At 34.3% G+C, this 22,978-nt stretch overlaps 1 protein-coding gene across 1 annotated transcript in view; it reads right to left on the bottom strand.

Annotated features, from left to right (window-relative positions):
* Positions 1-10,373: 10,373 nt before the first annotated feature.
* The window catches only part of Tent5d (terminal nucleotidyltransferase 5D), a 59,344-nt gene continuing 46,739 nt past the window's right edge, over positions 10,374-22,978 (bottom strand). The window contains exons 3-5 of the mRNA XM_040744328.1: positions 19,678-19,746; positions 18,728-18,838; positions 10,374-15,462 (exon numbers count right to left, since the gene is read on the bottom strand). Of these exons, the coding sequence (XP_040600262.1) occupies positions 14,271-15,443 (1,173 nt within the window). The 5' untranslated portion in view covers positions 15,444-15,462; positions 18,728-18,838; positions 19,678-19,746 and the 3' untranslated portion in view covers positions 10,374-14,270. The remainder of the gene's footprint in view (positions 15,463-18,727; positions 18,839-19,677; positions 19,747-22,978) is intronic.

Raw genomic sequence — 22,978 nt, 5'->3', positions numbered from 1 at the left:
CATGATTAGCCCCCTGTCATCTGGGCATGCAAACACATCTCTTTAAAGAAAATAATCATCATAACTTAAAATAATATAGCATAATTTCCCTGTACATAACCAAAACAGCCACACTAATTCATTTCTGAAAAAATTTCAGCACTTGAGTCTTGGGGAAAGAAAACTCAGCTGTAAGATCCTTTAAAAGTTTAAGGAAAGCTAAGTATTTTCATAATACAAGGGCAGAATAAACATTGCATTACCTAAGGAAGCAAAGCAAGTATGTGATGTGGCCAAGGGTCAGATAGTCACAACAATGACTCAAATCTTACCACTATTAATTTTTATGCTAGTCAGGCTTATTAGCACTAACAAACAGCTAAGATTAACAAGTCAGGTGACGAAAGGGTTATTTTGGCTCACAGTTCTAGTGTTTTCAATTCATCTTTGCAAGGAGGGTTTGGCACAGCAGAACAGTTCGCACCCTGATGACTAGGAAGTTGAGAGAATACCTCCAATAGGAGACTTTGTCCAATTCCCCTTCTTATTTTGTCTATATCTCCAGCCTGTGGCAAGGTGCTACCTGCATTCAGCATGGGTGTTCTTTCCTATGTAATCCTTTGTGAAAACTAGAATACACTTCAAAGTACACTTTACTAATCTATGAATTTCTTAATCCAATCAAGTTGAAAATCAAGAAAAAAATCACATGAACTAAAAAGTAGGCTAGGAAGAAAATAATGAACAGATACAACTGAATTTCCTAGGTATAAAATATTAAAGGATTATAAACAAAAACCCTCCTCCAAGCAAGAAACAATATGCCAAAGTCTCACCAAATATCACACAAATACTAAAAAAAATCAGTGATTTCCTTATATTCTGAAAACAAGCCAATAGGTTTGATATTCAGAAAACATGGATATTAACAGGAACAATAAAATTTGCAAAATTTACAAATTCCAGCCAATGCTTGTATAGATGTGGGGAAAAGGGAATCCTTATACACTGTTGCTAGGAGTGTAAAGTGGTGCAGTCACTATGGAAATCAGTGTAAAGGTTCCTCAAAAAGCTAGAAATAGAACTACCATATGACCAAGCTACATCATGCCTGAGGATATACCCAAAAGACTGCATATCCTACCACAGATGTACTTTCAAATCCATGTTCATTGCTTCACTATTCACATGGGTAGAAAATGGAATGAGGTACTTACATGCACTGGGATTTTATTTGGCTATACATAAAATGTAATTATGAAATCTACAGATACATGGGTGAAACCAGAAAAGTTTTTGCTGACTGAGGCAATCCAGGAACTGAAAGACAAATGCCACAGGTGTGCACTTATCTCCACACTGTTGCTCCCTTCCTCTTTTCCTCTCTCCCTCTCTCATTCTAGCTTTGGATCTTGAACTATATGTATTTAACATGAAGTATCCATGTAAGGTAGTAAAGGAGAAAGGGGCTATTGGAGTGCATGCCTTAAGAGTGAAAGTATAGTAGAACATAGATAAAACGTAAGTAATGGGGGAGGAATACTGGAAATGGAAAGGTCTAAGCAGAGAGTATAATGATGACAATGAAGATGATGGGCAAGAAGAGAGTTAACTATTTAATAATGAATTATGAAAAAGTCATATGAAAAATCTAATATTGTATAAAGCAAATACAAAAAGAATGTAATAAGAAAAATAAAAGACCCAGAGACAGATATTGGGGTTCAGCATGAAGATCAGGGAAGCAAAGCATCCAAGCTACCAGAGAGCTCTTACCTCTAATAAGGTTGTGGTGTTCCCATTCTCAACGTAGCTGGAGAATGAATGTCTCCTATCCTCAGTGTGGCTGGAGAATGAGTGCCTGATACAGACTACTGAAGACCATACTCCTATCTTTTATACCCCTCTAGTGCTGGGATTAAAGGCGTGTGATGCCAGGTGCGAGAGAGAAAGGAGATATCATTCATGGATGGATAATGCTGCCCCTAGAGGCTCTGGATTACTAAGCACAAATACTAGTACCCACTGTAGGATACTACCATTATGTGTTTTTGGTCAGGAAGTCCCAGAGACTCCAAGAATAGGTCAGGCTCTTGTCATTTTTCTTGGTTGCCCACCAGAACTAGATTGTAAGTCCCTGCTGCTAAAGATAGCACACACCTTGGTTGTAGATATGGAGAAAGCAAGCTGGAACTGATCTGGACATGCCCCTTCTGGCTAGCATTCATGGTGCCAGGAGGTGCTATGCAGGCTAGTAGGGGAGAAAAGCATCACAGTCTTACCCAGATATCACCCTTATGAACTTCAGTACCACTCTTGCAGGCAAGATATGCCTGCCCACTTGTGCAAAAGCGCCACTCTCCCACTGGAGTTTAGGACTGCTCTATAGAGCAGAAGTCATGTATGGCATTATACATTTAATTTTAAAAATATGTGGCTGTGGAACTCATAGTGGGGGAACTTATTCTTGTTCTTTAGTAAATTGATAAACTTTCAAACTGCCTTCTAAATATTAATGTTTATACCCATAGACAAATGTTACTCTCAGCTTTAATGAAAGAAGCCTCTCTTTGTAGTAAGAAAGCAGTGAATGCAGAAAACCTGGCTATTCAAGGTGCTGAGAACAAGTGATGGTCTAGAGTTGAGTCCTGAAAGAAAAAAGACATTTATACCACTCCTTCTAAGGCTCAGGGCGCATCATGGAAAAGTATAGAAAGAATGTAAGAGCTTGCCAGGCAGTCGTGGCACACGCCTTTAATTCCAGCACTCAGGAGGCAGAGATAGGCAGATCTCTGTGAGTCTGAGGCCAGCCTGGTCTACAGAAGGAGTTCCAGGATAGGCTGAAAAGCTACAAAGAGAAGCCCTGTCTTGACCTTCCCCCCCCAAAAAAGAATGTAAGAGCTAGAAGACATAAGGAAGGACTAGAAAATGCCATCTTCTGGGCATGACACAGCCATTGCAATCTTGAACTCACAGTAGTTACACTGGGCCTGAAAAGACTCACCTTGTCAACAATCAGCAAAAATTTGGGAGGGGCTAGTGGTGACCTATGTCATTTTTAAAGAATTACTGGCAACTGAGAAAATTCTGGAGGGAGTAATAGGTAGCTTTTTTCAGTTCAGTTATGTACCCAGTGGTGAACCTACCCGACTTTAACAGATAGTTCCAAAGTTGTGGTCTAACAGATCATTTTGATTTTACTCAGTGGGTCAGAAAACAAAGGCATGAATGTGGGAAAGGGATTTGTAGAAAGGAGTGGGCTTGATACAGGTGGGAAATGATAACAACTTAAATACAGTTTACACATGCACAAAATGTAGAAAAATTGGCCTTAAAATATATATGAGGAAAACTATAAAATTCACCAGTGAAATCCATCAACAACTATACATGTTCCTTGTTCACTGAGAGGCATATAGAATGTGTTGACATGTAGGGTATTTCTATACTGACCCATATATTCAGTGCAACCCTAATCAAAACCACAGAGAGTTATTTTGTGAATAGCTACAGACTGAGTGGTAAGTTCATACAGAGAGGGAAAGACCTTTCCTGGCAAATAACCTACTAAGAGAGAATAACAAAATTAGAGGATACACACTACTCGTTTTCTAGATATATTGGAAAGTACATTAATGAATGCAATCTGGAACTGGTGGAAGAATAGGAAAACACATCTGTGAAACAAAATAGAGAGTAGAGAAATAGAGCTACATAAGTGCAGTGAAGTGATCTTTAGCAGTAGCAATAGTGTAACTCAAGAAAAGGATCGTTTCGAAAAATAGTGCTGAAATAACTATATACAAACAAGGCTAGCCACAGACACTATAGTCTTCACAAAAGTTAACTTAGATTGGATCAGAGAGCAAATGTAAAGTGCAAAACTATGTAAACTTGGAGAATGTAATAATAAGAAGGCAATAGACTGGGCAATCCAATACTAAAACCATCAAAATCTTGAGGGATGTATTTGGTATGCTGGACTTCATTAAATTAAACAAAACTGGGGAGCGAACAACATTGTTCAAGAGAATGAATGAACACAGCATCAACTGGCAATATATATATGTATATATATATATATATATAGCTTTCCTTTAATATATATGGGTTCTGCATCCATAAACTAAACCAATCTTTGATTAAATATTTTAAAAATTGTGTCTATATTGAAACTAGAGAGACCTTTGCTTTTTCTCTCTACACAATACACCATAAAATATTTATATAGCATTAGATAGCATAAGTAATCCTTAAATTACACAGTATGGACTCAATATGATCTATGGATTTAGGGGGCAATGAGTTGCCAGTGTAGATTTATTGAATCTGAGCAAATCAGTCACTCAGGTGTGTCATTTTAATAGGGGAATACTGAAAGTAGAAATATGTAAGAAAAGTATGCCTTCTTCCTAAATTTGCTATGACGTAAAATGTCTATGAAAATGAAGTTTTTCCTCTGTGTCACAGGGTTTGCTGTTCTTACCAAGGTTAAAGCATTTTTCTCCTAACATTGTTTAAAAGTTTCAAAGTCATTAATTCTATTCATGTATGCATTCTCCCATTGCCTGTTATTCCAATAATTTACTTTTTGAAACCCCTACTCCCATGTTCATTGACTTTCCTTTGGCTGTTTTCACAGAATCTCTGTTAGTATTTTGTTATAACTATGTATAGAATATAGCTGAGAGATGAGAACAAATTGTCAAACACAGGGTTCTGAGTTAACAGAGTGATAGAGTCAACTTACCATTTTACCCGTGGGCTTCCTCCAATAAGTTTGTTTAAAGTTACTTCATGTAGACACTGGAGGTTTTGATAGAAACCACTTCTCTAGAAATAGTGACCTTGGGGTTATTTTTCAAACAATGTATCTTTCTAGAGTCAATAGTTGTTTAGGAGAGTTTCAAATAACCTTCAAAATGTACCCAGATACGTGAGTTCTCTGTAAGAGTTACCCTCCCAGCTCATCATACTTCCCAATCTGTCATTGGATTCCAGAAGTTCAATTAAACACTAGATTTTTACATAATCTTGCTAAGAATCAGATTTACTTGGTGAGGTATGAGAATGTATATGCATATGTATATGGATACTTACAAAGCACATATGTACATATACATGTACACATTATATAATACACATGTGTGCATTTTATTTTAATGTTATAAATAATGTAGAAAGAATCCAAACATACCAATCACTTAATCTAATGATAAATTAGATTTTATGTAAGTAATTTAATGGCACAATTGTCAGGTTTCAAAAGTTGATGAATCTGACTTCTGTTAGTGCTAAAGGATAAAACTGTTACCATGCTTGACGAAATACACAAATAAAATGTATTTTTATATAATAGGCATGATTTAACTAGAAGGTCACAAGTGAAATATTGTGGAACCAATACAGGAATATATTAGGATTTGTATGTATATCCATTTATTACTAAATTTAAAGTTTTTTGTAAATATGGAAATTAGGATTCTTGGTAGTGTTTGAAGCGTTACATAAGGCAGAACATCTTTGTATATTAAAGGATTAAAACTAGTCATTTTGCCTTCTTTTTCTTACTATCATCTATTGCTTTCTTTTTAAAAATTGTTTTATTCAGATTAGAAACAATCTTATATTAGATATCAATGCCAGTTCCCTCTCCCTCCCATCCTCCCATGCCCCCCATTGACTCCTCATCCCATCCCCTTTCTGCTTCCATGGGGAATCATCAGTCTGTCACATTATTTGGAGCAGGGCCTACGACCTCCCCAAAGTGTCGAGGCTAAGAGAGTATCCCTCTATGGGGGATGGGTTCCCAAAATCCATTTGTATACTAGGGATAAAGACGGGTTCCGTTGCCAAAGGTCCTATAGACTGCCCTGGCATCCTAACTGACACCCATATTCAGGGGGCCAGGTTTGGTCCTATTCTGGTTTCACAGATGTCAGTCTGGGGACCATGTGCTCCCCCTTGTTCAGGTCAGCTGTTTCTGTGGATTTCTCCAGCCTGGTCTTGACCATTTTGCTCATCACTCCCCCATCTCTGCAACTGCATTCCAGCAGTTTGGCTCAGTGCATAGCTGTGAGTGTCTCTACTTCTGTCAGCTACTGGATGAAGGCTCTAGCTTGGCATCAATCTCATTATTGGAGACGGGCATTTAAGGTAGCCTCTCCACTATTGCTTAGATTCTTAGTTGGGGTCATCCTTGCAGATCTCTGGACATTTTCCTAGTGCCAGATTTCTCTTCATACCTATAATGGCTCCCTCTATTAAGGTATATCTTTTCTTGCTCTCTTCTATTTTCCCCTGACTCAATCTTCTTGCTCCCTCATGTCCTCCTCCCCCATTCTCCCCTTCTCTTTTTCCTAACTCCCTCTCCCATTCCCCTGTGCTCCCAATTTTCTCAGGAGAACTTGTCCCTTTCCCCTTCTCTGGCGGACCATGTATGTCTCTCTTAGGGTCCTCCTTGTTTCCTAGCTTTTCTGGAGGTGTGGATTGTAGGCTGGTAATCCTTTGCTCTATGTCTAAATCCATATATGAGTGAGAACATACCATGTTTGTCTTTTGGGGTCTGGATTACCCCACTCAGGATGCTTTCTTCTAGTGCCATCCATTTGCCTGCAAATTTCAAGATTCCATTGTTTTTTTTTCTGCTGAGTAGTTCCCCATTGTGTAAATGTACCACATTTTCTTTATCCATTCTTCAGTTGAGGGGCATCTAGGTTACTTTCAGGTTCTGACTATTACAAATAATGTTTCTATGAACATAGTGGAACAGACATCCTTGTTGTATGAATGTGCATCCTTTGGGTATATGCCTAAGAGTGGAATTGCTGGATCTTGAGGTAGACTGATTCCCATTTTCCTGAGGAACCACATACTGATTTCAAACCTTAGTCATCTAGTTTACATTATGAAGAGAAAATACTCTGTCTTCATTAAAGTTATTTACTGCTTCTTTTTCACTGTAATTTAAACCCCTGGAAAGTGGCTAGACAGTTGTTATGCCTATTTAAAGCTCAAGCAAACTATACTGAGTGACCCCCCCCTTTTCATTTTTCTTTTTCGAGACAGGGTTTCTCTGTGTAGCTTTGGAGCCTGTCCTGGAACTCACTCTGTAGACCAGGCTTGTCTCAAACTCACAGAGGTCCACCTGCCTCTGGAGTGGTGGGATTAAAGGCATGTGTCACCACCACCCGGCCTCCCCCCTTTTTATAATTAAGTTTTTTTTCATTTATTTTACAGACTGACTACAGTTTCCACTCCCTCCTCTCCTCCTGTTCCCTTCCCCCACCTCTGTTCTACCCCTCTCTCCCTATTCAAAAAGAGGCAGGCCTCCCATGGACTTGAACAAAGCATGGCACATCAAGTTGAAATGGGATCTAGCTCTTCCCCCATATCAAGATTGGGAAAAGCAACCAAGTTTGTGGATAGTATTTTGTATTGGATCATGTTATCAGTTAATTTGCCAGAAATGGTGATAGTAGTTCCTTATACAAAGTCATAATATACTTAAGGTCAGTAGCTTTTTGTGTTCCATATTTGACACCTGTAATTAAAGTTGTGATTCTATACAAACACTTTGGGAAAAAAAAACTCATGATAGTTCTTTTAAAAATACTTTTAAGCAGCTGATGTGGTTGTGCTTGAAATAATAGGCATTTATCCATTTGGCAGTTGGTGCATTGTTGCATGTTCCATGGTAATTTTATTTTGATCTAATAAAAATATCTATACTAAAATTTCCACCATCTTTACAAACAAACAAAGCAAATGATACAAGTATAAGAGCTATATGGTAAACAATAAAACATACATTTATAGTATTATCAGAATCAAAAATAGTTTCCACAAAAGATACTTCACTCTTCATATATTAATTTTTGTCAAACAGCAAAATACATTTTCCAAAAATGTAATACAAGCCTTGAAATTGTATAACATTGTAAAAAAACTATTCTTATTTAACATATATTCAACATTAAAGCAAATATACACAGTTCACCAACTTTGGACATTTTTGACATGCTTAAATCTGCCACTCCTGAAATAGTTCTGAAAAAAATTTATTTACAGAATCATGGTAAGTCACTACAGCACTTCAAAATGTTTGCACTAAGAGACTAAAAGTGGTGAAATGAACTATAAAAATAGAAAAGGCACCTTAAACGTTATAAAGCCATATTTATATTACCTGCTTTTCTAAAACAAAACACATATAATTCAGTGTTTAAAAGATCATTTTCTTGAAATAGTAGAGAAAAAATGCTATTAGCAACCACCTTTGTATGGATTTGGGCAACTACAATAACATGTTTTTATTTATTTTCCCAGTCTGACCATCATTTGTATCACTGACATTTTCCTTCATGTTAAACGATTAGGTTTAAATCAACTGAATATTTAAACATATCTTGAAGATTCTTATGACTAAAACTTGCTTAGTTTTGAAGTGAGATGTTCTACTTTTACTTCTTGTAAGATGAATTTACTGAAATTATAGTGTAAAATTTTATTGTATTCAGTAGTCATTTTGGATTCTGTATGGGAAAGTAACTCAAATTAATCATCCCTCATTCATTATTTATTGACATGTTTATGGTCTGGACTAGCCAAGCGTTTTCCTTCTTTGTTTTGCAGAAGACATTCCATTAACCTAAAGAAGGACTTTAAAGAAAAATATTTTGTGCTTGCTAATACATTTTTGAACCAGAAGGAAAAGTTACTGACATTCAGTTCATGTCATCTAAACAGGGACTAGGTAAAGGTTAATAAGTAAGTCACGAGCTGCCAAAGAGGTCACTACTCAGTTAAGTCTAATGGCAGTGTATAGATGTAAGGTGGCAGTACCTTTCAAGGTATATGTGACCTGCTTTAAAAAAAGCAGGAGATCCTGCCAGGCTGTGGTGGCGCACGCCTTTAATCCCAGCACTCCTGAGGCAGAGGCAGGCAGATCTCTGTGAGTTCGAGGCCAGGCTGGACTGACAGCCTCCAAAACAATACAGAGAAACCCTGTCTCGAAAAACCAAAAAAAAAAAAAAGCAGGAGATCCTAATTCAAATAGGAAGTAAGATTTTCCACAGCCACCTATAAAATGGCAAACATAACCGTAAGACAACACTATCTAACAGTAATGGGTTGATAGCAGAAAATTTCATCCAATGAAATGGGTTATTTCTAATCTTACTGGGGTAGTTAAGCTTACTAAATGAAATATATAATATGTACTGAACTAAATTATTCAATAAATGTGATATTAAAATGTAATTTAGGAATGCAAGTTGCCTATTGATTATCTTTAATATAATGTATAGGAATTTTATGTAATGTATAGCTTGTATGCTTTTATATAGTGCCTTTTGATCTTAAAATTTTAGTGTTTTGACTGTCAATTTTTTATGTGACTACTTTAAAAAATTCTCCAGAATAGTTCAAGTTCATAAAACATTGTACACAATAGCTCTCAATGTGCCCGACTAAAAAAAGAAGCTAGCTTATAAATTATACCCATCTGGACATCAAATGACAGAAAAAGCAGAGTAATTTCTTTGACTATTGCCTAGAAGTCAAGGATTCTTCAAGAATCAGAAAGTTAACATATATTTTCAGAATCACAGCCTCTGACTTAAGATTGTTAATGTGCCCTTGACATGAGAAGTCGTGAAAATCAGTGAGCCTACATTTGAGTTATCTACAGTACATACACAGAAATTACTTTTCTAGAATGAAACATCTATGGCTACAGTCTTATTAAATAAAAAAATCAGCAGTTCCAGATTCCCTCCTTACAGGGAATTAATCTTTTGTAAAGTAAACACTAAAAATTACTACTAGTATTAATTTTTCTATCCTCCCACTGAGAAAAATAGAAGTGCCATTTTAGCGAATGAGGACAATATGGAAAAGAAACAGGATGAATTAAAACCTTGCTCTTCAGTAGAATGACTATAGATAACACTAATGTCTGTAAATTTCCAAAAACTAGAAGACATTCAAAGTTTTCACCATAAATAACAGACATGTGCTTGAGGAAATACATACACTAATCAGATTTAAGTTTCAGCAATGTCTACATGTATCAAAGTACTACATGAAACTCTATTAATAATTATATTGTTAATGTTTTATTATGTTAAATATGTTTTAAAGATAACTTAAGAACCTTCCTCCAGCAAAATTCATAAAATTTCCTTTATTTTGGAAGCTGTCAAGATTTACCAGGAGTTGTATATCTCTTCTACAAGTATTCTGCTTGTTTTAGTAAACAGCCACTGAAATCAACATAGCTCTATGGCTAGTGTGTTTAAATATAGCCCTCAACATAACTAAATCATATAACCTCAAATATATAGTTTCTGTTTTGGTACACAGATATGGTATTTTATAGAAGAGTATCTTGCTTTTGACGTTAAAGATTTATTTGGGTGCATTTCCAAGAAGACAGTTTTACTCTTGGAACCAGTTTTAAGTTATATTCCTAACTTACAGGCTGAATTGGAATGAATTTTACTCAATAGTGAAAATACAACTTAAATAGTTAGTGAACAATAGGTATTTGTAATTTAGTGCCTGAAAAGATATTAGATTTTGAAGTCAGAGGACCAAAAGTGCCTTTAAACTCTTAAATCTGTAAAGGAGATAGGTATGAAGAAATACTTAGGCTCAAGAATGTCACCCATATGGCTTAAATAAAATTATGATTTAAAGTTTTATTTGTTCAAGTACCTGCTAATATGAGTTGTACTGACTCTAATATTATTGGTGAGAGGCACTAAAATTGTAAAACCTTTTAAAAATAGAAAATGTACATATCAATGATTTACTAAGATTACTTTTAATTTCAAAGCATTTGGAAGAGATTATTATAAATATACAAGAATAACCTTTTAATTCTGATTTTACAAGTTAAGGAATTAATGTCTTTACCATTTTTCTTTGGAATTAAGCTTTAATTTTATATAGAAAAATTTCAAGTTATTCTACTATAGTAAAAATAAAGGTCAAGTAGTATATTAATATCCTCATATGGCTCTGTAAAGACATTTTCAGAGACTAGTATCTCCTACTCATTACCTTCAGGTCTTTACAAACCCGCAAACAAGAATCCAACCCCAGGCTTCTGGGTTGCATAGCTTAGCCTAAGGAATATGTATGAATGGGTTATATCTATAATGTGTAATAGAATAGTTAGCATTTTAGAGAGAATAATTTCTATTTATCCATTAGTATAGAATTATGTAATAGACCATAAAATTAATTGTATTGACATTTAACCTATTATTTTAAATTTGGAATAATTTTGAGGAGTAGCTACTAGATACACTATCTCTTAAGGAGGCGATTTTATTTATTTACAGGGGTTAATGATTTTATTCTGAGGCAATAAAAGGTGCATGTATGTGGCATTCCTTTTACAGGACAGGGTGGTCTGTCGGAGGGGGCATATAAACCACATACATTAAAATCATCTATAAAACATCTGTTGTTCTTTCAAGATTTACAATTATAAAATGAGTTTTGTTTTAATTCATTCAAATAATCTCACATCCTTCCATAACCAAAGCACATTCAAATAAAATGTGTTATGTTCAAATAACAGTGACATAAAATTGGTTTCCAAGTAGTGTGTACTCCACCTAGTATGATATCATTTTAAAGTAGTGGAGTAGTTATTATCAGAAGACTACTTCTGAATTTAAAAGCTGAATTTACACACCCTATTAGATCTTTTGTTATATGTGAACATTTGTGCACTATAAGAATATTCTAGTTTAAAAGAATATGTGTCTGTGGCTGAAACCCAGTTAATTCAGCTAATAGAAATGCTAGAAATACTTATTTTTCTTTTTTGGTATTGGTTAGATTACTGAGACAAAAAATAAAAACTTCCAGAATAAAACTTACTCCTGGATTTAACCATTGATCAAAACAGTCAAGGTCAATCTGGTATATGCCTGGTAAAGAATGACATATGCTGGAAGGGGGTTTTAAAATAACTGAATGACTTCTATGAGTGGCTTCAGGTAAAAAAGGCTGGTACTTGCTTACTTAGAAAAAAACAATCCCACATATGAAACTAATGAACAGAAGGAATTAGTACTACTTCTTTTAAGGCAGTTACGTTAGTCCTGGAGAGATGTTGCCATGCTATTGAATACATATTTTTCTGGTTAGTAGGCAAAAAAGGAAGGCTTAGAGTGGTGATGTTATTTAGAGAAACAAAGTCATGAGGAATAGGCTAAAGCATTTTCTTCTACAGTATTCTTCCCATTCAACATGTTTGGATTCTCTATCCTGAGAAAATATTAGACATATATGTTGAGCTTTTTCTACAAGAGAACAAGACACTTAAAATGTCAGGAGAAAGCATGATCCTTTTAGGACATTTTCTATACATTGCAATTTAAAGCTTTGGGATAATAATATGGCAAAATTACATTCTAGGAAATAGTTTATAGCAAATCCAATAAGAAGCAACAGGATGGCAGATGTGATAAGATACACCCAAACAACTTCACAATCTATTGCTCAACTACTATGGGAAATACTGAACCTCTAGCAATGACATCACTTATACAATCCTTTTATTCTCAAGTAAGTTCCCTGTATATTTTAGAATTGTTATTTCCTGATGAGTAATTTCAGTATATGTGTGCACACAAGCGCACGTGGGGTTTTGTGTGTGTGTGTGTGTGTGTGTGTGTGTGTGTGTGTGTGTGTGTATTTTCCCTACTTTCTGAAAAGGAAAGTGTATATAGTAGGACACAAAGAAAACTCCATATGCTTTAGCCATTACAAGATGTATTACAAGATACAGTGATACAATTTCTTAGTGTAGTAGTTAATATTTTTATTTGTTCTCCACCCGAAGAGATAAATCCAAATATTTTAAAGCCTTGGGATTCCATAATACACATGTAATTATTTAAATACCCCAATGGCCAGTGATTTATGGGTACAAAAAGTCAGAAATATTGGCTATTTAAAAATTCCCTAGAAGTGGTGCTTTTGTATTCAATACTATACTGCCAAGAAGAGACTTCAAATACAGTCTGTAGGTACACACATTTCAATACATTCTCAGATCTTGATTGCTGGTTCATATTGTGATGGAACAATACTTAAGTTTTCTGATGGTCTGTTGACATTCATTCAGATCAGCTTATTGGTACCATCCCAGATAACATATCAATGGCTCTTTTCATCAAGACAGAAATTTATCTTGAATCTCATTCATATATTTGCCAGCAAATATCTGATGTACTGACTAAATATTCAGAATAATGGCAAATATAAACAATTACTGAAAAAGTATGGTGTTAACTGAACTCTAACATCAAGGAACATACTGCAAACTAACCTTTGGTGTTGGGAAAGTGAAAGTGCTTCAATCGGTGGTAATTGCTTTCAGTTACTAATGATGAAATTACCCAGATGTATTCGGATGTTGATCAAATAAGCCTAAAATCTTAAATGTCATGGCTAAAATCTCTAACTTTCTTTTGTTGGTAGTGCTATTTCTATCTTTTTGTCCCAATTAGTTTCTTCTTAGGAGATGATGATGAGATAAGTTTCACATTTGAAGTTGGTCATTTTGTTTTCAATTTATTTAAGAGTCAAAAAACCCTCCATTTTAAGTTACTTATTGGTTGTTCAGATGAAAGGAATGTTTTCAATCCACAGATTAGCTAAATTCTTTCCATATGGAGGGATAAATTGATGTTTTCCAGAATATTTTTTCCAGTGGTCCTTCAAACTTTAGTAGTATTTTCAACCCAACAAATTTTATTGGGAAACACAGGTTTACAATCCATTGTTTTAACATCATTTAAATTTGTTATCATTGAAATCAGGTGTTTTCAATTTGAGCACTAAAATTTCATGTTCTTATTTGCTAAGGAAAAGCAGTGTTAACAAGGAACTAGTTGAACATAAAGATGTTGTACTATGTCTTCACTATGCATCTTCATTTTAAAACATGAGATGTGTTTTTTTACACTTCAGCCAAAGATGTAGGCATCTTTAATATACTGGTCACAGAGAATTTTGTTTTAAGTGTCAGTAAGATTTGAAAAATCATTTCAAGTATTCTACTACATTTGAAAATTTTCACAGTCACAACGTTTGAAGCTCACTTAAAAATGAGTTTAGAGATGATACCTTATCTACTATGATTATCTAAGCTGCAATTGGTGAAAAATAGTTGGCAACTACAGAAAAATAGATCTTAACTTTTATAGAATTTGGAAAATTGCTTTTCAGATGTAATTCAGCAATGCTTCTGGTATGTGTACTTCTTACATCATACCATTCCGTACTGGAAACCGCACTGTGGGGCGTGGCTGGAAGTAAACAAGTGGTGGCCCAGATGCTACATAATAACTTGGGTACCCTCCCTCAAGAACAACGTATGGAGCAGGTTGATAGAAGCAAGTTACGTTGTCTGTACTGGGCAAAACATTCTGTTCTCCAAGTACTTTCAAAGCCAAAAGGGTGATCATGTTAAGAGTTTGTCTTCTTTCATAACCCATGAGGCAGACAGTGCTTTGGTTCACAACTCCATACAAGGTCATAAGGTAGTCATACTTGCTTTTTTCTTCACCTATGAAATGGTTGTGGAGGTATGATTCAATTTTCTTTTGCTGTTCTGCTACATCAGGAAAATCAATGAAAAATCTAGAACACATGTAACGTTCCAGAGTCTTAATTTCTTTTTGACAAGCAGGTTTGAAGTCACGAACCAACAAATTACTGTATTTCAAAAGACCACCACCTCTGATCTCTTCAGGTTTTCTGGTAGATATAAGCTTGTATTTCAAATGTATCATTGCTTCCTGAAAATCCCCGTACATACTTTCAGCCACAACAACCGGACAAGATTCTTTGGTTAGCTTAGCATTTGGGACACTATAGAAATCTAACATGGAATCCAAAAGAATTTGAAAAGAATCTACACTAAATTCAAATTGTCGCCTGAGTGACTTGACAAATTTTAGTTCTACATTCTTCCCAGTGTTATTTGAAAGAGAAATGAGACTCCAACGATCATGGTTATTGCAAATTTTGACCATTTTCTGCACATATGCCTCTTTCATTGTCTTTAGAGTAATCTTTTCTTTTTTAACACCTTTTGGCAAAAAGTCAAGTAGACAGCCTAAAACGGCATCCTTAACAACCTGAAATTCTTGATCACTTGGTAGATCAACACCAAAAATAATGTCCAGATCTTTATAGCTGATTCCATTATGGCTTGCGAGTATGTAACTTGCTGTAGAGCCATTCAGTCTAGTATCTTTAACAATAATGCCCTGCTTTATGAGTTGATCTTTCACAACATGAACAATGTCTTTTGGTTTTACCTCCAGTGTGGGGAAATTGCCTCTTCCATGAACTGGGATTACTTCACCTAACACTCGATCCAGTGTCATGATGTGATCCCAAGTGAGATTGCTGAATCTTTTTTCTGACATTGTGACGTCAGTAGATCAACTAGGGGCAAGATAAATGTTAAGAGAAAATGTCAGTATTTTAAAGCTAATGTTACACCAAAAACACATGAAATAAGTTCAAAACAGATTTACCCTCTATAAAAGCAAAGTGACTACTAGGAAGTTATTAATGCATATAAGCACTCTTAAATATGGAAAATAAAGGTCACAAAGATTATATCGAGTATTTAGTTTGTTAGTAAGTTCAAACATGTTTCTCAGGGATTAAACGCAATTATATAACTCATAAAAATCAAAATGGCATTCTTTTCAACTCTTTCCTCATATAAACACAATAAAGATGGTGTTTGGTCATATAAATACCTTTTATAGGATAATTATAGTACAACACTGAGGCTGTCAACAACTTAAATTGAGATGAAATATCATGGACAAAATAGAACTAATACATAATACGATATCTTTAATTCTATAATTATAAAATCATTCATACATACATTATTGAGTTTTGTATATTTCATTATTCTCATTTTAAATACCATTATGGAAATCTTCTATTATATTATTAATTCTCCGGATTCTTTGAGAATAAGGATAGCATCTAATTCATGACTTGTTCTATATGCCCAGAGGTGATTTAATGCCAGGTGAAATAATGACTGTTACTTGGAAATATAAAATGAAACTACCAAATTTGCATGAAAAATTAAGCAAGACTATAGAGAAGCACAAAATTCCTGAGTCTTAAAAACATGTAGTGTAGTTGTTTGATAGCTAGTATATGATATAACATGATCAGAAAATTTTACTAATACGGAGCATCAAGAATTTAAATTTTTGTAAAAATATGATGAGTGCAACTATATATAATTTTGTATCATCTAAAGTGATTACATTGATCTTCTAATATATTATTAAGCTGTTCAAACAAATTACTCTAGGAAAGTAAATGAAGTCTATCATGGACATAGTCTTTGAACTAGGCATTATTTCCTGAATTCAAGGAATGAAAAATCTCTATTATGTTTAAAGAATATTTACATAGATAGCATTCATATCTTGAATATTTAGGGAGCTATAAGAATAGTAAAACTATTTAGAATTCACATGTAACTCAAGTGTAACTACAGCAATAGAATTATCTTATTTGACATCTGTAGAACAGTCTTTGGCAGTTCAATCATTAAGGAACAGCATTATTTGTGTCTATGAGAATATTAAACCTATCATGGTTCTCTATATATTATCCTCATAAATATGAATTAAAGAGTTAATGTGTATTTTTATTATGATTACATAATATATTAATATGGTTTATATAATGGGTTGCTTTTTTCTTTTAAGCCATTTTAATTGTGAATATTTGTACAATTTGACCAACTATGTGAGTATGCAAATCACACTTTTAAACATGAGTGGGATGAATTGACTTACTTCAGGTTTTTGTAATTACTCTAGTGAGAAAAATTAATGTAGGGAGCAAGAATATACATTGGTTGCTAGAACATTCAATAGGCAACTGTAAGACTACCTTAAAATAATTCTCCTAGAATTATCACTGAATTACTTGAAGCTAATGATTTGTTATGTTCCAGGTACCATTATGAAAAATAGAATTCATCACAATATCTGGGCTTGTGTAAAAAATTTAGGGAGTTCTACAGATAATCTAATAAATATTGCAGAAATATAAACTAACTTAAATAGCTGTCATAAGCTTTAAAATTATTCCTTAATATTCAAATTTCTTTTGAAATTGGAAATTTCTATTTAACTAATGGACATTTTCCTTTGTTAATATTAGTAAAAAAATTAAAAATTCAGTGGCTTAATAGTAGGCTTATAATCTGTGAGAGGAGAATGTTAATATTGCTACGCATACTTTCTTAAGTATTCAGAAATTATTTTCCATACAGAAGTTCATAAAAACATTATATGGAGATAGCCTTTGGCTGTCAGAATAAATGAGCAACTGGTCAAAAAGATGTCTTTAACATAAAACAAATTAGGAAGAGATACTTAATATACTAGATCTACACATGGATATTACAGGAGAAAGGGATGGAAAAACACTTTGTTTCCCAGACAAAATCATACTAAGATCTTGCAAAGAAAACAAACAAGCTTAGCATTTTTTTCACTTTATGCTAGAAATGTGGTATAGAGAAACCGTTCATCAGGGTACAGCATTCTATTTTTCACTTGACACCTATGCTAACTATTGTAAATCTTCTAGTACCTAGACTTGCCTGCAGATTTAAGAACATGTATGTGTGTTTATACACATGTATATTTAAGCTTATATGTGCGTGTATAATAATTTATCAATAGCATTTGTTAAATATAAGCACATGAAGTCAATTTGCTTGGATGTGAGGATATTCTGTCATTGATCAGTATATATTCAACTATCTAAATGATATTTTTAAGTAACCAGTTCAGATTTTTATTTTAGTATTCTCTTGCTACAAATAAATAAACTTCAATCTTACACAAACTCTAGTTTTATTAAATTAGCATATTATTACTAACTGAAGTATTTTAAATTACCATTTTTTCTGGTCACTTGTCTGTAGTTAAGTTATATGTTCAAGAAATATGGATCATAAATTTTAAAACATCATAATTACCACCAAATATCATACATATGAAATTATATATATATGATACATATACACACAGTAAATTCAGTAATGTGTAACATGATGGAATAGACACAAGTGATTTTCATTAATATGGAATCTATAATGCTTATACAAATGCTCATCTCTATTAAAATATTTTTTCATGAGATAAATGTCCAAACTCAAGGCAAAACTCCTTTAAAATTTTGCCTCATAAGCCTGAGAATAAGTACAAAAGCCGAAATTTCTAATTGTTCTTAAAACGTGAGGTTCATATTAGTCCATTCCTTAAGATCTTGTTTTGAGTTTCTGACTTCTTCTAATTTATTTATCCTGTAAGCTAACATATGTCCTATTGATCTTAAATAACATGAGTATTTCTATAATAAATATGATATAGTAATACATATGATTCTAGTATAAACATAGAAATCAAAACCAAGTTGTTTCCATTATTTAATTGGTTAAATTCATCTGAAATGCAAATAAGGCAAGTGAATTGTTAAGATCTCATAAAAGGGTCAGAAATGTTCATTTGTATAATAAATAAATCACAATGTTTTCCTTATCACACACTTATTATCCTCTGATCACAGTAATAAAAGTGAGTCATTAATAATTTTCCAACTCTATTAATATTAGTTCATCTTCAAAGAGAAGGAGGAATGACTTACGACTTACATTGCAAAGATAACTTTCAAGAACTCTATACAGTCAATATGGTGATACAGTGGATATTACAGCCAAGATTTGAATTTTCATCTTATGGAGGAAAGTCATCAGGCAACCAGTCTAAAGAAAAACAACAAAAGAATATTTTGATACATGAATAATTTGATGTTCCCGATCATTTTCTTACAAACTATATGCATACATATATAGACATATACACTAAAGAAATGATGGTAAAACAATTGCTCTGAAATAGAAGTTCTTAACTTTCAGGATGCATCATTACATAGAGGGTTTATGAAATATTTCTTGGTCCTGTTTCTAGAGTTTCTTAATAAGCATGTCAAAGCAGAACCTGAATATATGCATTTTGACAACTTCTCAGATGGTGTTGACACAGTTATACTTTAAGAATGATATTACTAAAGGATACTTAGAAGAAATGATCAAGGACCATTACTATCAGCTAGTATACCACATGACTTGGCTACTTCCATTTCATAAAAAAAAACTACTGAGGGCTGGGCTGGGCTGGGCTATAGCTAACTAGGTAAAGTACTGTGTAAACATGAGGATGTGAGTTTGGATCCCCAGAACCCACATAAAAACCAGGCATGTCTATAATCCTGGGGCTGGAGATGTAGAGATACATGGACTCTCAAAGGCTCACTAGCCACCCAGTGCAGCAGAAATTGCAAGCTCTAGGTTCAGTGAGAAGACCCTATCTCAAAAGATTAGATGGAGAAAGTGAGAAAGATACTTCATTTGACCTCTTGTCACCACAAAATAAATTAAAAATAAAATTTCAATGAATAAAACAGAATTCCATTCCAAGAAAATGTTCTTTTAAATTAGGATTTATAAGCATTCTAATAGTCCAATATTATTTTTCCAACTAAGTGTTAAGTCTGAAAATTCTAAAACTTGTGTAATGTTTCTAAGATACAAATATTGCTTACCTTATAGTAAATGCTTATATGTAGAAGTAGATGTCTCCTACTTTGGAAAACTTCAAGATTGGTATCAACCTATAGTTAAATAAACAAATGGGCATTAGTCACACTATGAACCATATTTCATAGATACAAAGAAGTATGAAATATCATTTATTATTTAATTACTAGAAAGAGGTATTGTACTTTTTACTTGATACACTAAATCTGTTTCTAGAGAAAAGATTAAGGTCCATGAGAAATGAAACTGGTGTACTTAATTAAAATATAGTTTAAGAAAAACTGAAAATTATCTGTTTAAAAATGAAAGTACTCATTTCAAGAAAAAATCATATTTATATCATAATTAAAACACAGACTGATTTGGTATTTTCATGATATGATTACAGCAGTAAATAGACTACCCTGGCTAATATTAATAATAAAGAACATCAAAAACCATCATGAAAAAGTGATAATAACCTCAAGGAAATCACTTTTAGTGTTTTTGCTCAGCTAAAAGTAAAGGCTGACATATGATTTTAACACAGAAACCTCTAAGGGGCTAGGTGTGTACCTCAATGGTAGAATGCTTGCTTGGCATAGGCAAGGTGCTAGGTTCAACCCTCAGAACTACAAAAACAAAATAAAGAGACAACTCCACCTCGTATTTACTACAAGTTTAAAAAGGACACAGTCAGCAAGACAAAAAGGCAGCCCACAGAATGGGAAAAGATATTCACTAACCCCACATCTGACAGAGGGCTGATCTCCAAAATTTACAAAGAACTCAAGAAGCAAGTCTCCAAAACACCAAAGGATCTAATTAAAAAGTGGGCTGCAGAACTAAATATAGAATTTTCAATAGAGGAGTCTAAAATGGCTGAGAGGCACTTGAGAAAGTGCTCAACATCCTTAGCCATCCTGGAAATGCAAATCAAAACAACTCTGAGATACCATCTCACTCCTGTCAGAATGGCTAAAATCAAAAACACCAATGACAATTTATGCTGGAGAGGATGTGGTAAAAGGGGAACACTCCTCCATTGCTGGTGGGAGTGCCAACTTGTTCAGTCACTTTGGAAGTCAGTATGGAGATTCCTCAAAAAAATGGGAATAAACCTACCACAAGACCCAGTAACTCCACTCTTAGGCATATATCCAAAGATGCCCATTCATACAACAAGAATGTCTGTTCCACTATGTTCATAGCAGCATTATTTGTAATAGCCAGAACTTGGAAGCAACCTAGATACCCCTCAACCGAAGAAGAGTGGATAGAGAAAATGTGGTACATTTACACAATGGAGTACTATTAAGCAGAAAAAAAAACCAATGGAATCCTGAGATTTGCAGGCAAATGGATGGCACTAGAAGAAACCATCCTGAGTGAGGTTACCCAGTCACAAAAAGAGAAACATTACATGTACTCTCTCATATATGGAATTTAGACATAGATCTGGGGAATGCCAGCCTACAATCCCATGGCCAGAGAGTCTGGGAAACAGAAACTTCATTCAGTGGCTGATGAAAGAAGAGGCACACTCCCATGGCTAAGCACTGAGCTGAACTCAAGAAAGCCAGTAACAGAGAGGGAGGACTGATGACCAAAGGGATTAAGACTGGGCTGGTTTAACCCCCAGAAACAGCTGACCTGACAAGGGTTAGCTCTTGAATCCCAGGCTAATGCCTGGGAATCCAGCATGGGACTGATAAAGACCCCCTGAATGTGGGTGTCAGTGAGGAGGCCTAGGTAATCTACTGAGCCTTGGGCAGTAGATCAGTATTTATCCCGGGTATACAAATGGACTTTGGACTCCCATCCAACAATGTGAGATGCACTTTCCCCTGAACTCTTGGGGGAGGGTCTAGGCCTTGCCCTGGATGAAATGTCAGACTATGGACACCCCCTTGGAGGGCCTCACCCTCCCTGGAGAAATGAGGGGATATTGGGGGGGGGTTAGGGAGAGGGCACGGGAGGAGGGGAGGGAAATGGAGAGGGATCTGGAACTGACTTGTGAAGCAACCTTGTTTCTAATTTAAATTTAAAAATAAATAATAAAAATAAAAAAGAATACTTAATATAATATTAATTGTGTGACACTTGAAATTACTAAGCTAGACAAAGGTCAGAGAGACATGCTATCTGGTTGTGGCCCTACATTGTATCTGAATCAATGATGAAAATGTAAGATGTATACTGTTTATCATATTCCCCTTCAAAATTATTTGTAATGCCAAATATGTGATTTTTCAGAAAATATTCTTTTAATGTAATAATTGTCAAGGATATCAAAAATTACGAGAATAAAATAGTGTAATATCTATATAAGAATAAGAGGAATTCAATCAAATTATCTTAACCATCAGACTTGACTTCATTTTCCTCTTTAACACTGCAAACAACGGTACTGAAATTTGTATAAGTAGGGCATATCAAAGCAAGTGAGTTGTTTTAAATATGGTAAAAGTGATCCCTGTTCTAGCAAAGAACTATGACACTTTAGTTGTTTGATTTAAGTAAGTAATCTCTATAATATTAATGTGAAGGGAAACAACAAAAAAGGAACATAAATCTAATTTGCCTTGTAAAAGTCATTGCCATTTGCAGTGGCTTTCTACACACCAAAGATTTCTCTAGTAGCCCAGTTAAGTTATATCCAAATTAATTATGCATATTTTCTTATCTGAGTATCTACTATATATACCTATTTAACACCAACATAATGCTTAGAATGTCCAACAAATCATAATGCATGTCTTTTTAAAGAGACAGATATGACTCCATAGACTAGTTCAGAATATATTTAGACCCCTCCTGAAATGAAGATTCAGGGCTGGAGTAATGGCTCAGCAGTTAATAGGTTACTGGCTACTCTTCCAGGGGACCAGTGTTTCATTTCAAGCCTCCATATGGTGGCTCTCATCTATCTGTAATTCCAGGCCTAGGGGTTCTGATACATTTCTGGTTTCTGTGTACACCCGGCATGAATGTAGTGCATAAACATACAGGCAGGTAGAACACTTATACACATAAAAATAAATAAAATTTAAATGAAGAGTCTTAGTTGGGACACCATAAAAAGATCGATTTTCTGTGGCTATTATGACTATGATAATAAATTATGCTAGAGTCTAACACACACACAAATACACAATGGAAATTAAGATAGGTAAAGAACTAATTTTTACTTTAAATCAAATTCATTATTTCTTTGCTCTACTAATCTCAAAGCAGGTTTTGCTTACAAATGAAGCAGAAATGTTTGTGTCTGAAGTTCAACTATAGATGTATTACATTTAAAGGATCCCTGTTATCTAAAGGATA

Source organism: Mesocricetus auratus, unplaced genomic scaffold, assembly GCF_017639785.1.
Source record: "Mesocricetus auratus isolate SY011 unplaced genomic scaffold, BCM_Maur_2.0 Super-Scaffold_100003, whole genome shotgun sequence".
Lineage (NCBI taxonomy): Eukaryota > Metazoa > Chordata > Mammalia > Rodentia > Cricetidae > Mesocricetus > Mesocricetus auratus.
This window is presented reverse-complemented; position numbering and strand designations above follow the sequence as displayed.